The sequence below is a fragment of the Zalophus californianus genome, chromosome 16, assembly GCF_009762305.2.
Source record: "Zalophus californianus isolate mZalCal1 chromosome 16, mZalCal1.pri.v2, whole genome shotgun sequence".
In the NCBI taxonomy this organism is placed as follows: domain Eukaryota; kingdom Metazoa; phylum Chordata; class Mammalia; order Carnivora; family Otariidae; genus Zalophus; species Zalophus californianus.
Window position 1 is genome coordinate 24,293,053 of NC_045610.1, and position 16,298 is coordinate 24,309,350.

At 38.6% G+C, this 16,298-nt stretch overlaps 1 protein-coding gene across 1 annotated transcript in view; it reads right to left on the reverse strand.

The window, feature by feature from the left end:
- Positions 1–16,298, reverse strand: part of AATF (apoptosis antagonizing transcription factor) — a 100,089-nt gene that overhangs the window by 16,771 nt on the left and 67,020 nt on the right. The window contains exons 10-11 of the mRNA XM_035724678.1: positions 14,644–14,724; positions 6,273–6,344 (exon numbers count right to left, since the gene is read on the reverse strand). Coding sequence (XP_035580571.1) covers positions 6,273–6,344; positions 14,644–14,724 — 153 coding nt within the window. The remainder of the gene's footprint in view (positions 1–6,272; positions 6,345–14,643; positions 14,725–16,298) is intronic.

Sequence of the window (16,298 nt, forward strand, 5' to 3'; positions counted from 1 at the left end):
ATATTTTAATACCCCATGTTAAAGATCTCTTCTATCCTCTCCCTTAATGAGAACTATGTTCCAGTTACAATTCAATTTGACCAAGTACAAATTTTTTTTTTAGCTCAAATTGGATGGTTTTAGCTGGGGATTCAAGAAGGAGTAAATAGCACTCAGATTCTGTCCCGCTTCTCCTCCAAAAAAACCCAAGCACTGGGGGATTTAGGCACCTGTAGAACAACACACTGAAACCAAGGAACAAAGAGAAAGGGTTCTTTCTCCAGACCTGGCTAAGGCAGGAACCACAGGTGGAGCTGCCGCTGGGAATAAGAAATCAAAAGTGCTAGAAAATGTATGTGTATTTTATCATGATTAAAAAAGGGGGCAGAGGGTAATGGGAAGAGACACTAGCTCGGTACTAAAAAGCCAGTTTTATCCATATGGTCCATAGGGTGGAAACCGTAAGGAAGGCATCTTTCTTTTTCTTTTTTTTTTTTTTAAGTATTTTATTTATTTGACAGAGAGAGACCCAGCGAGAGCAGGAACACAAGCAGGGGGAGTGGGAGAGGGAGAAGCAGGCTTCCCGCCGAGCAGGGAGCCTGACACGGGGCTCGATCCCAGGACCCTGGGATCATGACCTGAGCCCAAGGCAGACGCTTAACCAACTGAGCCACCCAGGCGCCCCAAGGAAGACATCGTTCATTCATATACTTCAATATAGAAATAATCAGCACCTTCCCATTTCCTTGGTATATTATATATTTGAAAACGTCCTTTTTTTTCTGTTGATAAAAGGCAGTGTAAACTAACTGTAGAAAAATTTCAAACACTACGGAAATACAAAGACTAGAAAGTAAAATGTGTTTTCTATTCCCCTCCACCCAGCAACAAATATGTGGAGTTTGATGCCCATTGTTTCAGAGCTTCTTTTTAATGTAACTTTTTAAAAATGTAACTTCTATGAATGCATTGTCATGGCAAAAGATTGGACCAAAATAGAAGCATAAAAAATAAAACAGAGTGTCCCTCACCCCCTCCCTCATGTCATTCCTTTCCCCACAGGTAAACATTGTAAATATTATGATGTGTGGTCTTCTCAGACACTTCCCTAACCACTGTAACATATACATACATATGTGTACATATATGCCTGTTTAATCTCTATCTTCAAAACATAAGTGGATCATGTTACAAGCACGGTTTCTTTTTCTAGTTAACAAAATAACGTGGAAATCTGACAGTACAATCGATTTTTTAAAAAAGTATCACTTTGGGCGCCTGGGTGGCTCAGTCGTTAAGCGTCTGCCTTCGGCTCAGGTCATGGTCCCAGGGTCCTGGGATCGAGCCCCACATCAGGCTCCCTGCTCGGCGGGAAGCCTGCTTCTCCCTCTCCCAATCCCCCTGCTTGTGTTCCCTCTCTCGCTGTCTCTCTGTCAAATAAATAAAATCTTAAAAAAAAAATAAAGGTGTCACTTTTTTTCCTATCATACATACCTATTTACTCAAAAGGTGGATTATAATATAGTATTTTGTAGCTGAACATTGTGTTAATACAGCACTTCATCCTTTTAACAGCTGTTTATAATTTCATTGAATGAATTTACTGTGATTTATTTAACTAGTTGCTTATTGAAGGTCATTCAGATTGTTTACTTTCCCCCATTATAAACCATGTTGCAGAAGATTCTTGTTTTGTTCTATATTTCCTATTTACTTATTTATTTATTTTAAAATAGTTTTTTAAGATGTATTTATTTGAGAGAGAGAGAGAGAAAAGGGGAGGGAAGAGTGAGGGCAGAGGGAGAGAATCCCTCAAGCAGAGACTCCCTGCTGAGCATGGAGCCGGATGTAGGGCTCAATCTCATAACCCATGAAATATTTATTTATTTATTTTTTTACTGAAGTATAGTTGACACACAATGTAAAGATTCTTAATACAAATATATTTGCTGACTTGCTATATTTCCTTAGGTCAATTCCTAGAAGTAGATTTTTCTGGGTTATCAGTTAAGTATACATTTAAAATTCTGACACACAGGGATGCCTGGGTGGCTCAGTCGTTAAAGCATCTGCCTTCGGCTCGGGTCAGGATCCCAGGGTCCTGAGATCGAGCCCTGCGTCGGGCTCCCTGTTCAGCGGGAAGCCTGCTTCTCCCTCTCCCACTCCCCCTGCTTGTGTTCCCTCTCTCGCTATCTCTCTCTGTGTCAAATAAATAAATAAAATCTTAAAAAAATAAAATAAAATTCTGACACACATTGCCAAATAGCCCTCCAAAATCATTTTGCCAAATACATTCCCAACAATGGTACGCGGAAGTCTCTGTTTCCCCATACCATCAACACAGGAGGTTACCAATCTTTTAATGTTTTATAATTTAATAGGGAAAAAAATGAAATCTCATTTTAATTTGGATTTCTTTCATTAACGAGGTTGACAGTCTGTTTCTTAGCTATTTGAGACTTTTTTTATGATTTCTGAAAGTTTACTTGTTGACATGCTTTGCCATTATTTTTACTGGGATTCTCAGAGACTTGTAAAAACTCTTTACATAGTATTTTACATAGTAAAGAAAAATTCATATATTGAACTTCCTCTTGTCAGTCTGTCATTTACCTATTTTTTTTTTAAAGATTTTATTTATTTGTCAGAGAAAGAGAAAGTACAAGCAGGGGGAGCGGCAGGCAGAGGGAGAAGCAGGCTCCCTGCTGAGCAGGGAGCCCAATGTGGGACTAAATCTCAGCACCCTGGGATCATGACCTGAACCGAAGGCAGCTGCTTAACCGACTGAGCCACCCAGGCGTCCCTGTCATTTACTTATCACTTTGTTTTCGATGTCTTTTTCAATGTGACTTTCAGGTAGTCAGATCTGTTGATTATTTTTCCTTATGGCTTCTGGCCTTGGTGTCATGCTTACAAAGTCTTTCTCTATCTCAAAATCATAAAAAAATTCTCTATTCATGCATACCAAGAATGACATATCTGTAACTTAGCAAAACCAAAACTGTTCATTTGAGGAAAAGTACTATACACTGATACTGATATTTTAACTATGAAAGTTTCCAATTCCTCAGTGATATTTTGTGGTACACAAAGTAGGAGACAAAATAGTACAGTAGCAGATTGTCACCAGTTATAGAATTACCTAAAGAAAAACGAAATAGGTCAAGCTACAACTGCCTTCTCCTGCCCTGAGAATTTGGATATGAGAAGCAGAGAAAGCTAATGCCCAGTTCCTTTACCCACAGTTAATCTAGCTTGTTCAGACTATGCAGCACGAGCAGTAATGTGGATAAATGCCTCTTCTCCTTAGGAAACACAAGGGGAATACAGTGCACTGTGGTAAAAACACATGCTCAGTTCTCCAGCTACAAGACTTTTATTAAATTCCTTGTTAAGTGGGCTAAACGAGCTGGAGAACAATGCTGATAATAAGCAATCAGTCCACAAGGGACAGCCTTATTCCCCCCCACAAACACTGAATGCCAGAAGGACTACTACCCAACAAACATTCCCGACCCCTTCTCCCTTGCCTGCTCTACCTGAAGCAGCAATGTAGCACAGCTCTAACTAATGAGATAGAAGACGTTTGGAGGGGATTCTGGGGAAGCTTTTACTTTTCTGATAAACGAAAGCAGACAAATCTGACACCACTTCTTTCCTCTCTTCTTCCCACCATGAACACATTTGATGGCTAAAACCGTAGCCGCCATCGTGGGACCACAAGGGAAAGACTAAGAGAAGCTGGCCCTTATATCACTGAGAAGAGAAGGGAAAACCACTGCCAATAATTGCATGCTACCCCTAAATTTTTTCTGTCAGAAACATAAACTCATTTGCTTATGCCTCTGTAGGCAGGTTTTAAGATTCTTGCAGACCAAGGCCAACATAATCCTAAATAATACAGTCATTTTCAAATCCTCTTTGGCTAGCATTTGGTAGCAACCCTCAGAAATTACAAGTGAATAAATAAGATTCAGGAAAACTAAGTGCCCCTGGGATATTAGGTGATTCAAGAAAAATGCCAACTACGAAGGACAAAAAGTTGTTTCTAAATGATCTAGTAGTAATACTGTATTCAAAAGACGCCACTAATATTATACTGGGTTTCACACTTTATGCCTGGGGTAATAATGTTTCCGTAATGGGTTTGTTTTAGTTTTTGAGCATCTAGTTTTCCTTTCCTGTTGATACAATCTTCCATGTTATCCTGACAGGAATTTTAAGTTGCACTCAATTTACTCTGTAATTTCAAAAAAAAACAGACTAGATCCAGAAATAAGTGGAAACAAACAAAACACCCCAGCCAGATGAAGGCATTTACTTGCAAAGCACAGGAGAGCATGTGAAGTCACAAAGTTCTGAGTATAAATGTACTCAGAACCCTCCATAAGCTCTTTTGTACTCAAAGTACTGAAAAAAGCAAACAAAAAATAAGTAATCATTGTGTTCCCTCAATTTGCAGATCTGCTACTTTTTAGGCCACCACAGAAAATCTGATGAGGTTTAATAGCAAACAAAATACTCTCAAATAAAAAGGTTAAGTGTACTTTGAAACATAAAGCTGGCAAAACCCTTATGTGCTTACCCTAGGACCAATAATTTTGCTTGGTAAAGATTTATGTTTATAAATGTCTACCACAGCATTATTTACAATAATTAAAATCATTTAAATGTCCAACAATTAGTGAATGACTTAAATAAGCAATATAAAAACATTATACAGTCATTTAAAATTTTTGAGGGGCGCCTGGGTGGCTCAGTCAGTTAAGTGTCTGCCTTTGGCTCAGGTCATGATCCCAGGGTCCTGGGATCGAGCCCCGCATCAGGCTCCCTGATTGGCGGGGAGTCCGCTTCTCCCTCTCCCACTGCCCCTGCTTGTGTTCCCTCTCTCGCTGTCAAATAACATCTTTAAAAAAATAAATATATAAAATAAAATTTTTGAATGTTACTGACATGAAAATGCTCATAGTATACAAAATATTTAAAGAAAAAATTCACAATAGAATATAATTTTAATTATATTCTAAAGAAAAACAAGAACATTCTCAAAGGAAACTCATAAAGACTAAAAAGGAGGGGTGCCTGGCTGGCTCAGTCAGTGCAGCATGTGACCCTTGACCTCAGAGTCGTGAGTTCGAGCTCCATGTTGGGTGCAGAGATTACGTTTATACAAATAAATAAATAAATAAAATGTTTAGGAAAATTGGGGGAAAAAAAAGACTGAAAGGAAACATTCAAAGATGCTACACAAGTGGCTCTCTCCTGCATGTGTATATATTTACACACACATCTCCTAGCTCCCTACGCTGAGAGAGCCTAGGAACGGTGAAACCCGGTGACAATGAACACCCTTAGCACACAGATCTTGGTTTCTAAATACCACAATCCACAAAAAAGAATCAGGGCTCCTTGGAGAAAGACTGACTCTAGGGCTGGAACAGGGAAAGTTTGAGGTAAGCCTAGAATACCCCGTTATGCCAGAAAGTAAGAACATACTCAAGGAATGGGGACATCTCAAGAGGACAAAAGCCAGCTTCAAAGGGCTTCCATTAACGTGGAACAACTTCAAATAAAAAATAATGATAGTAATAGGTTATAATTCATTGACTAAAATAGGAAAGCATGAGTTCATACTGATATAAATGAATAAATGAATGGCAAATAAGTGAAAGGGAAGGAATATGGCTAAATAAGTAATATAGAAATACTACAATATAGTAGAATGCTAGCTAATATAGAAGGAATGAGTCTTTAAAAAAATAGCTATCTATTAATTGTAATATTACAAGGATACATTGTTTGCATACATTTCTATTTTGTTTCAGTTTATAAAATGAGCATGTACTTCTTTTATAAAAACACACACATACACAAAATCCTCAACAGCAGCCTGAACAAACACAACATGATGCACATCTCTAGAGCAGTCTCTAGAGACATTTTTAAAAAGGAGAGCATACGCACAAAACCCCCAGCCACAGAGAGCAAGCACATGTGCTGCCCTGACCCACCTTTCTGTTTTAGAGAAAAGCCCAGATGTCTTAGGCAAGTGACTAAAGTTAAAAACAAAACAGGAAAAACAAACAAAAAAACCACCAGAGGCAGCACTGATATTTACGGAAATTTTGGTTTGGTTCTACAGTAATTATGGGGTGAAGAAATGTGACAAGGACCCTTGCTATGATGCCAATGACAAATGGTTAACTGATAAGAACAAATGGACAGGCTGGAGAACAGGTCAATATCAGGCTGTCATGGAGCCATTTGAGACACATAATTAATCTATTACTCACCTGGCATCATCATTCATTGTAGTATGGTCAATAGGTGCCATGAAGCTCAGTAGCTTGCTGAGGACATGAAACCTAAATAAAGCAGGAAACAAACAGGCAGGGACATTAGTAACTACTAACCTAGAAAAGGAAACACATTCCATGAGTTAACAAACTCCAGAACTGATCACAGGAGCATGTGACTCCAGAGTGGAATGGAGAACAATTCATAGGCACACACTAATCACAAATGTATTTCCCTCTTTTTCCTTAATATTACAGGAGAAAAGTCTCATAACAGTGCACTGTAAATGACAGTAGATCCATTTACATCATAGTCTCAAAAAAGAGTAGACACACTTGTGCCCCTGAGCAATATACTAACCCTTAAACACTACTCCAGACAGAAGAGAAGGAGGACTTGAGTTCCCCATTTTCCTCCTCTAAGTACATCTTAATCACTTTTCAGTGTCATTACTAGTAGGTAGTAAGCACAGTAGTGGTACAACACCTGAATGAAATGCCTCATACCACCATCACTCATTAGCACTGGTTCCGAGTCAGAAAAGGCTTCTAGAATTCCACATCATCTCTATTCACTAGATCCAGTCTTTCATTTCCCCCATCTTTAAATGAAGGAGTACATCTGAGTACATAACAAGTTTGATCCTTAGCCATGGTGTTATGGAAATTTAAATTATATCACTTCCATTTCCCACCAACAGAAAAAAAAAGGGTATTTTTGTACAAAGTGCTTTGAGATCCTCTGATGAAAGGAGCTGAACAACTATATGACCTTATACAGACAAAATTATACCAAAGAGAATTCACAGGAGGTAGCCCTTTCTGTTCATTATAATAGAAGAGGCTGTAGGACAATATGCATATTATAAAATTCTAACCAAAAAAAACTCTACTGGGGGGCGCCTGGCTGGCTCAGTCAGTAGATCACGTGACTCTTGATCTCCTGGTTGTAAGTTTGAGCCCCATGCTGAGGGCAGAGATTACTTAAAAAATAAATAAAATCTTATAAAAAACCCACAAAATTCTACTTGGGCAGAACAAAACAAAAATATGATATTTTCATGTACATAATATTAGCTTTACAGTATTACAAACATTTTTACACATATCGAGTAATTTGATTCCCTATGGTACCACCCACAGCTAAGCCTCCCAAATTTCATTCTTTTTTTAACAAATGAATCTTACAATAATAATAGTGATGAGATTTTCCCCATTACAAGAGGAATGGAAAAAGTATAAATTCATTATAGAAAATATGGAAAAAACCCAACAAAGCACACACACAAAATGCATAGTTCCTTCACCTACAGAGAACTGTTAGCATTTGGGTTAGTTATGTCTGTTTTTCATAGTCATCCTGTTATTTACACACACACACACACACACACACACACACACACACACACACACAATTGTAAGCACTGTCCCATAACAATATCTGGGTATAGCTATATACAATCCCAGGAGCGGAAATACTATAATACATTTTTGAACATTTATATTGCTTCCCATTCTTCATGTTTCATAACATGCAAAAACAAAATCTCTGTGCATACTTGTTTTTTTAAAATGTCTGCTACTTCCTAATTATAGAAAGTAATATATAATTCTCATAAAAATGATTCAAATACAAAAATGTATAGAAAACTGACAAGCCACCTGCAGTCTTATCCCCCAGAAATAATCACTGTTAACTAAAACTCTTTAGTGTGGCTGTAGCATTTTCCATATGTAAGATGTGTTGTTTATATTGGGATATAAACAACACACTTTTCACATAAAAGGGAGACTGTATTATACTTAATATTCTACATTATACTTTTTTTTTTTTAAGATTTTATTTATTTATTTGAGAGAGAGAATGAGATAGAGAGAGAGAGCATGAGAGGGGGGAGGGTCCAAGGGAGAAGCAGACACCCTGCTGAGCAGGGAGCCCGATGCGGGACTCGATCCCGGGACTCCAGGATCATGACCTGAGCCGAAGGCAGTCGCTTAACCAACTGAGCCACCCAGGCGCCCTACATTATACTTTTTCCCACTGAACCATGTCATATTCTATTTTTTTCATAGTTGCAAAATATTCCATTGTGTCAATATATTATAACTTATTTAATCTATTAACGGGCATTTATATAGACTGCTCCCCTTTAAAAACCATACTAACAGTGTTAAAGTGAAGATTCTTATACATAAATTATTGCAAATTTGTTCACATATTTCTTCGGGATAAATTTTGAAATGTGAAATTGCTGGTGAATCAAAAAACACACATATTGAAAATTGAAAGACTGAACCCAAATACTCTCTCAAAGGTTAAGTTAATACATGAGAATATAAATATTCACATAATCTTATTTAAGTATAAAACATAAATATTATTAATAAATGCATTTTAATGTCTTTAGACTTGACCAAACTTTGGTGTCCATCTGAAAAAAGGAATACTATTCTTGGCTGTCTCCAAAGAGAGGTTTAATCCACTCTCTGGACAAAGACTATGAGCTCTACTCCACAGCTGTATTGTCCAATTCAGTAGTCATCAGCCACATGCGGTTACGTAAGCCCTTGAAACCGTGGCTAGTCTGACTGCTGCAGATGTGCCAAAATGAGAAGCGCACCAGATTTTGAAGACTCAAGATTAAAAAAAAGAATGTAAAATATACCATTAATAATTTTAAAATAATAAATTGTTGAAATATTGGGTAATAATATTTTTGATATGTTAGGTTAAATAAAATATTTTTTCAAGATTTTATTTAGAGAGAGAGAGTGAAAGAGAGATTATGAGTGGGGGGGAAGGGTAGAGGAAGAAGCAGATTCCCCACAGAGCAGGGAGCCCGATGCAGGCTTCGATCCCAGGACCCTGGGATCATGACCTGAGCCAAAGGCAGACACTTAACTGACTGAGCCACCCAGGCGCCCCTAATGAAATATTATTAAGTCCACCTGATTCCTTTTACTTTTGAAATGCGGCCACTAGAACATTTAACATTACATATGTAATGCCTGTTTTTATTGGACGGTGCTGCTCTGTGGAATACCTTTACATTTTAATACAATATATTCAATAACTATTAAGAGCATGACAAAAGACAGACTTTAAGAAGTAATCACATTAAAGACGATTTAGTAATGTGTATTTAATGCAATAGATTTCATCTAATCTCAGTGCTGCTGAGGATGGATGCATGTTTTAGTATTAAAATACCTTTTAACAACCATACCAAGAAAAGATAAATGTCATTTTGCTGCAGAAGAACAGACAAACACAGTAAGACATCCTGTTACTAAAAGCCTGAATTTAATTCACTTACATAATGAATTCTATTAAATCATGATCAAATCTACTTAAATACAATGCTGAGTAAAAATACTGATAATCAACAGTTATAATTATTTCCCCAAATCCAAATATTCCTTTTTTTAAATAAATTATTTTCTAGCATCCAACTAACAAGCTGCCATGTCCAGTCTGACCAGGCTGATGCCATTAACCTGCTATCATTTAAACTAATGTCATCTCTGCTATGACATTTCTGGAAATCTTTTTTCAACTCTATTGCAAACAAAGAGCAGAACTTGCTCACTAATGGAACCCAGTATCGGTGATGATGGCTGGCATACCTACCAGCTCTTCTTGAGGTCTCATTTAAGGAAGTTATTTATAATACTTTCATCTAGCCTAGCCACTTGTTTAATCCTTCGGGGCAGAATGCTAATGTATCCAATATGTCATTCTGGTGCCTGCAGAGGCCAGTAAGTCCCGCCCAGAGAAACAAAACAGGCCACAGGTCAGAAGCATGGGTTCTGCAATCAGACCAATTAGCTCAAATCCTAACTCTATACAGGCTGTGTGAGTTACTTCTCTTCTCAAAGCACTTCACAGGAATCAGCTCATCTAATCTGATATCAACCCTCCAGGATGTGACTTTTACGAATATACGCGTTTCACAGGTGAGGAAACTGAAGCACAGACGTAAACTAACTTGCCCAAGGTGTCCAGTGGGTAAGTTAAAGAGTCAGGCTTCAAACCTGGACAGGGAAGCTCCAGAGTCTGTGGTTTTTGTTCTCTCTGCACGTAAACTGCTTAGCAGTGCCAGACAGTGAGAGTTTTATAAATGTTATCACTATTGCTAGTAATAAAGATCACTCTCTGATTCTGACCACATTCCTCACATTCATGGTCACTGGAAAGCCAGGTGAATGTGGACGACAAAACTGCAAAACATATGACCTTTTTTTAAAGGTCCAAGCCCAGTGTGGAACCCCAAACTTTTTTCGGGGAGAGGGAGGGAGAGAGAGAGAGAGAGAGACAGAGACGGAGAATCCCAGGCAGGCTCCATGCTCAGCACACAGCCAATGTGGGGCTCGATCTCACAACCCTGAGATCATGACCTGAGCCAAAATCAAGAGACACTCAACTGACTGAGCCACCCAGGTGCCCCAGCCCCAAACTTTTTAATTCAATAATTAATCTGTAGTAATTTTAGTCTCATAGAACTGCATAAATATTAGAGTTCATGCATACCCTTGCCCAGCTTCCTCAAAGTTAACAATTTACATAAACATAGTGCAATTATCAAAATCAGGAAATTAACCCTGGTACAATAGTACTACCCAAATTATACAGCTTTCAAATTTCACCCATTTTTACCCTAGTGTCCTTTTTCTTTTCCAAGATCCAATCTAGGACCCCAAACTGTACCTACTTGCGATGTCTCCTCAGTCTCCTTCACTCTATGACAGTTCCTCAGTCTTCCTTTGTTTTTCCATGACTCACTACAGTCTACAAAATGAAGTCCAAATTCTTAGCATGGCCACGACCTAGCACTCACCTACCCACACAGCCTCACCTCCTGCCATTCCCCCATTCACTTTAAGTTTCTGCCAAAACAAATTAAATTACGGTTCCCAAAATGGCCATGTACATTCTCAAGTCTGTGTTTTTGCAAACGTTATTCTCTTTGGCCTTTTGCTGGGCTGACTCTCCTAGTCTGCTCAGTGTGGAGTGTGGATGGTGTCTTAGACAAAACCTACCTGAGCAGCCTGCACTCCCTCAAGGGCACTCAGGTGACCCCTCCACCAGGAGGACCGCCACCACAGCGCTTCCCACACAGCATCACTATCTGTTTATTGCTTGCTAGCCTCTCCTTTTTTTTTTTAAAGAGAAAGAGAGCACACGTGGGCAAATGAGGAGAGGGCTGTAGAGGGAAAGGGAGAGAGAATCTTAAGCAAGATCCACACCCAGCGTGGAGCCCAACATGGGGGTCCAATCTCAAGACTCTTTGAGATCATGACCTGAGCCAAAGTCAAGAGTCCAACACTTAACCAACTGAGCCCCCCAGGCGCCCACTGTCATCCTCTCCTGAGGACAATACTCCTCAAGGGCAGAGTGGGTCTTAACTGGCACCTAATACGGTTCCTAGAACTTCAGAAGATTGATTGATTTATCTGAGAGAGAGAAAATGAGCAGGGAGGAGGGGCAGAGGGGGAGAATCCCAAGCAGATTCCCCTCCAACCAGGGAGCTCGATTCGGGGCCCAATCCCACAACCCATGAGATCATGACCCCAGCCGAAATCAAGAGTCGGAAGCTCAACCGACTAAGCCACCCAGGCGCCCCTCCTTTTTTAATTTTAATTAACCACATCTTACATTTTAATGTTTAGTCCCATTTAAATAGAATGTCTGTCTCTCACTTGCCTGTTGCCAGAATAAGACTTTAAATGCCTCTGGATTTATGGGCATGTGTGAATCTAAATCACTATCAAAATGCTATAAAACCAGATGTATATACTTGCAGTGACCATACCTCTAATGAACAGTTTAATGAGGTTTAATAAATTAATATAAGAAAAACACTTGCTATTAAAACAAAATCCTGTTTTTTTTCTTTCAACTTAATAAATAATAACCATGATAAGTATATTTTGATTTGGGAAACAACAGACTCATGTCCTCCTAAGTTATCTGCTATGCTAGAAAAGTACTCACTTTTCCAACACTCACCCAGACTTCTTACACTGTTATGTTTAAGGTTATAGCCATTTCTCCTTACCTGGTGAGCATGTTAGTTAATGACATAATCATCCAAAAACATCTTCTGGCTGACTAATGTAAGGCTGGAATTGTGTTAAAGAATAAGGGAGCACAATTCTTGCCCTCCAGGGGCACACACATATAACTACTTGTCCCAATACAAAATTCCTAACAATAATGTAGAAAAGGGATTTTCTCCTCTCTCAATTCTTTTGAAGATGGTATCTTTGCAACAGCAATACCAATAGGTAAACACAAAAGAAACCAAGGAAATTAATACTTTCTTTTTTTAAAGATTTTATTTATTTGACAGAGAGAGACACAGCGAGAGAGGGTATACAAGCAGGGGGAGTGGGAGAAGGAGAAGCAGGCTTCCTGCAGAGCAGGGAGCCCAATGCGGGGCTCGATCCCAGGACCCTGGGGTCATGACCTGAGCCGAAGGCAGAGGCCTAACGACTGAACCACCCAGGTGCCCCGGAAATTAATACTTTCGAATGCTTACTACGTACCAGACATTTACAAATCATTTTAATCCTCAAACCAAATCTATAAAGTAGGGATTATTATCGCTACTTTGTAAATGAGAAAAGTGAGCTACAGAGATAAAAGAACAACCAAAATCATACAGCCAGACAGAGCCAGAATTTGAACCCAAGCCTCCCTGGATTCCAGGGTCCTCCCTATAGAGAACATTTATTGTCTCATAAAGCTACAATTTTAAAAATACAGCACTGGAGAAAAATGATCTCAACATTAAAGAGTAAGTTTGGCTCTCAAGTCTATGCTCTTAACCATCCCAGTAAAAACAAACCTGGAGAAGTGTGAAGACTTGGAAATTCCAAATATGAAAAAAGTTAAACAAATTATAACAATTTAGCCTGAGATTTAAGAAAGTGACTTTACATAAAAAGATGATGAAAAGCTGCTTTGCACTTATGCAAAGTTAGAGAGAAATACACATTTCCTGGTGAGTTTGTTAAAAACAAAAACAGGTTAATTAAAGCAGTTGTGAAATCTGCTTCCCTGAAGTTACTTAAATATGAGGCAGATCCACATTTGTCTAAAGGGAATTCAATGACAGGTAGGCTCTAATAAGATGTGGAATTGGCTATCTGTCTAAAGTGTCCTAACACAATGAGCTTAAGAGTTTTTTCTTTTTACACGTGCACCTCAATTATAAGTAGTTTCTTTGACATGGAGGCTTTGTGCAAATGATAGTACATAACAGACATATAATAAAATATTATCTATCTGTATACCACACATAATACTCACACAGGATTGAGGGTTTTCCTATAGTCAGAAATCTGTTTTCTCATAAAAATTATATTTCTCTGGGCGCCTCGCAGGCTCAGTCGGTGGAGTATGCGACTCTTGATCTCGGGGTTGTAAGTCTGAGCCTCATGTTGGGTGAAGAGATTGCTTAAAAATAAAATCTTAGGGGCGCCTGGGTGGCTCAGTTGGTTAAGCGACTGCCTTCGGCTCAGGTCATGATCCCAGGGTCCTGGGATCGAGCCCCGCATCGGGCTCCCTGCTCGGCAGGAAGCCTGCTTCTCCCTCTCCCACTCCCCCTGCTTGTGTTCCCTCTCTCGCTGTCTCTCTCTCTCTCTCTCTCTCTCTCTGTCAATTAAATAAATAAGATCTTTAAAAAAAATAAAAAAAAATTGTATTTCTCATCTCATTTAAGCACATTGTTAACATTCTCTGGAATCCTTCATTTATATCTTCTTAGCATAGCATGTACATGTATGGCCTCGTGAAAATGGACCAATATAATCCTATTCTAAATAAGCATCCAAAGTAAAATTGTTATATTGTTCTGTAGAAATTGCTTTTTAAAACTAAGACAATTTCAGCGTTCCTGGGTAGCTCAGTCAGTTGAGCATCCGACTCTTGATTTCAGCTCAGGTGGTCTCAGGGTCGTGAGATCAAGCCCCGTGTCGGGCTCCAGGCTGGGCGTGTAGCCTGCTTAGGATTCTCTCTCTCTCCCTCTCACTCCCCACTCCCACCTTCTCTCGCTCTAGGAAAAAAAAACCAGAAAAAGAAAAACTAAGACAATTTAAACCACCTTATTTTCTTCTTATTTCTCTTTCAGGAAAATGCAGGTGTTATTTAACCCATCCCCTTACAACAGCAGAACAAAAAGGAACTGAAACTGTAGTATTTCCATTTTAGAATAAGAAAAACTGAGTCCCCCAAAAGCCACAGATATTATTATTATTTTTCTGATCCTTAAAAACAGAATCATCAGAAGAAATAGAGAATTGACATAACAGCCAAAATATAAGAGCTGTAACATGTTAAAATCTTTTCTAAAAAGTAACTCACCGGAGTTTCCTCCCTTTGCTGGCTTTCCTATCTACTTTCTTGTGGATTTTGCTTCGTAACTTCTGGATCGCAAGCCACTGCCTGGGAAATTCACAAGCAATGTTATGCATCATCACTAACAGAAATAGTTATACCTATTGACAAATTGGAATTTTTCTCACTAACAACCCTGCAGAAAGAAATCAACCCACATCAAGTTCCTCAAGATAGTCTGGGGCCAAAGCGACTAATCAATTGAAAAGGATTTGTGCAATGGTAAAAAAAAAACAAATGGCAGCTGGGAAATTCTACAGCGAATTTGGTTAACAATGCTCCTTAGTATCTAGAGTTGCTGTGACAGGCACTAAATCTCGAAGTCCACAGTAAAACCCAGCAAACGGAGTAGAGCTGTTTGGGTTTGCTTTCAATGTTTTAGCTGTGCAGGATGTTCTATTGTTAATATCGCAACTGCAGTTCGGTTTGAATACAGGAATTCTTCAATTTTCCCTTTGTTAATACCCAAGTGCTTTTTCTGGCACTTTCCAATGTTTGCTAATTTTTTATAATTATCCACTATTGACAAACTAGTTTTGCGGCCATTTTATTTCATTTTCACTTCATCTGTAGTATTTAAGAATGTGCTGCTGAGAGGTAAGGGTTCTTTCCCAATATAGTCTCAATACGATTGTCACACCTACAAAAAGGTTACCAGTAATTCTTTACCACCAAATACTGAGTCAGTCTTCGAATTTCCCAGATCATCTCACTTTTACAGTTAGTTTGTTTGAATCAGGATCCAAACAAGATTCACATATTCTGCAGTCATTTTAGATGAAAAGGAATTAATTTTTCAAATAATGGATACTAGCTAAGAAAAATCTTCATAAATTCCTCATATGAACAAATGTGAAAAAAAGGAGAAACAGCAGCAACTAGTCATCTTACCTGACTTAGACAACAAAAACTCAACATCAGAAAAAAAATAATCTAGGGAAATCCAATTACTGTAATCTTAATATAATCTTAATTACCATAATCTATTTTATTGTAAAACCAGATAAATGTACAATATAATCACCACTTAAATGCAATTTGCTGTATCACATTAAATTTATAGTGAACAGCTCTCCACTGCATTCCAGAGATACACAAAGTATCAACAATATCCTATCCTAAAACCCAAATAATGTTTTACTCAAATAAAATTATTTCATCAGCACCAATTTTTCACTGCGTTCTCAGAATGCTGCTTTGCCCGCAATCCCATTCTGGCACTTTCAGCTTTTGTTTCCTTTCATGCTTTTGCAAAGTATGGCTCATGGCTATTTACATGTACACTATTCATTAGGTAGCACTCTAAATGCCCTTTTTATTTTCCAACCACAGGAGGAAGCATACACACAAGAGCCTTCCTCCACTACTTTACATTCTACCCTGACATCTGCGTAATGCTGCCACGTTCCATTTCTAATTGTGCCGAGGCTTTTACTGAAGGGGTGAAGGTCTAAATTAGGGCAGACTCAAACAAAGCAGATTCAACTATAAGCAAGGAACCTGTTGTGCACCATGCCACATTCGGACAGCTGAGAGACACATTTGGGTGGTTGCTTTTTATCCAGTGGTCAGGGACTGATACAGATTCAATCATAGCCCAAATCAGAGAGCAAAGAGCATAA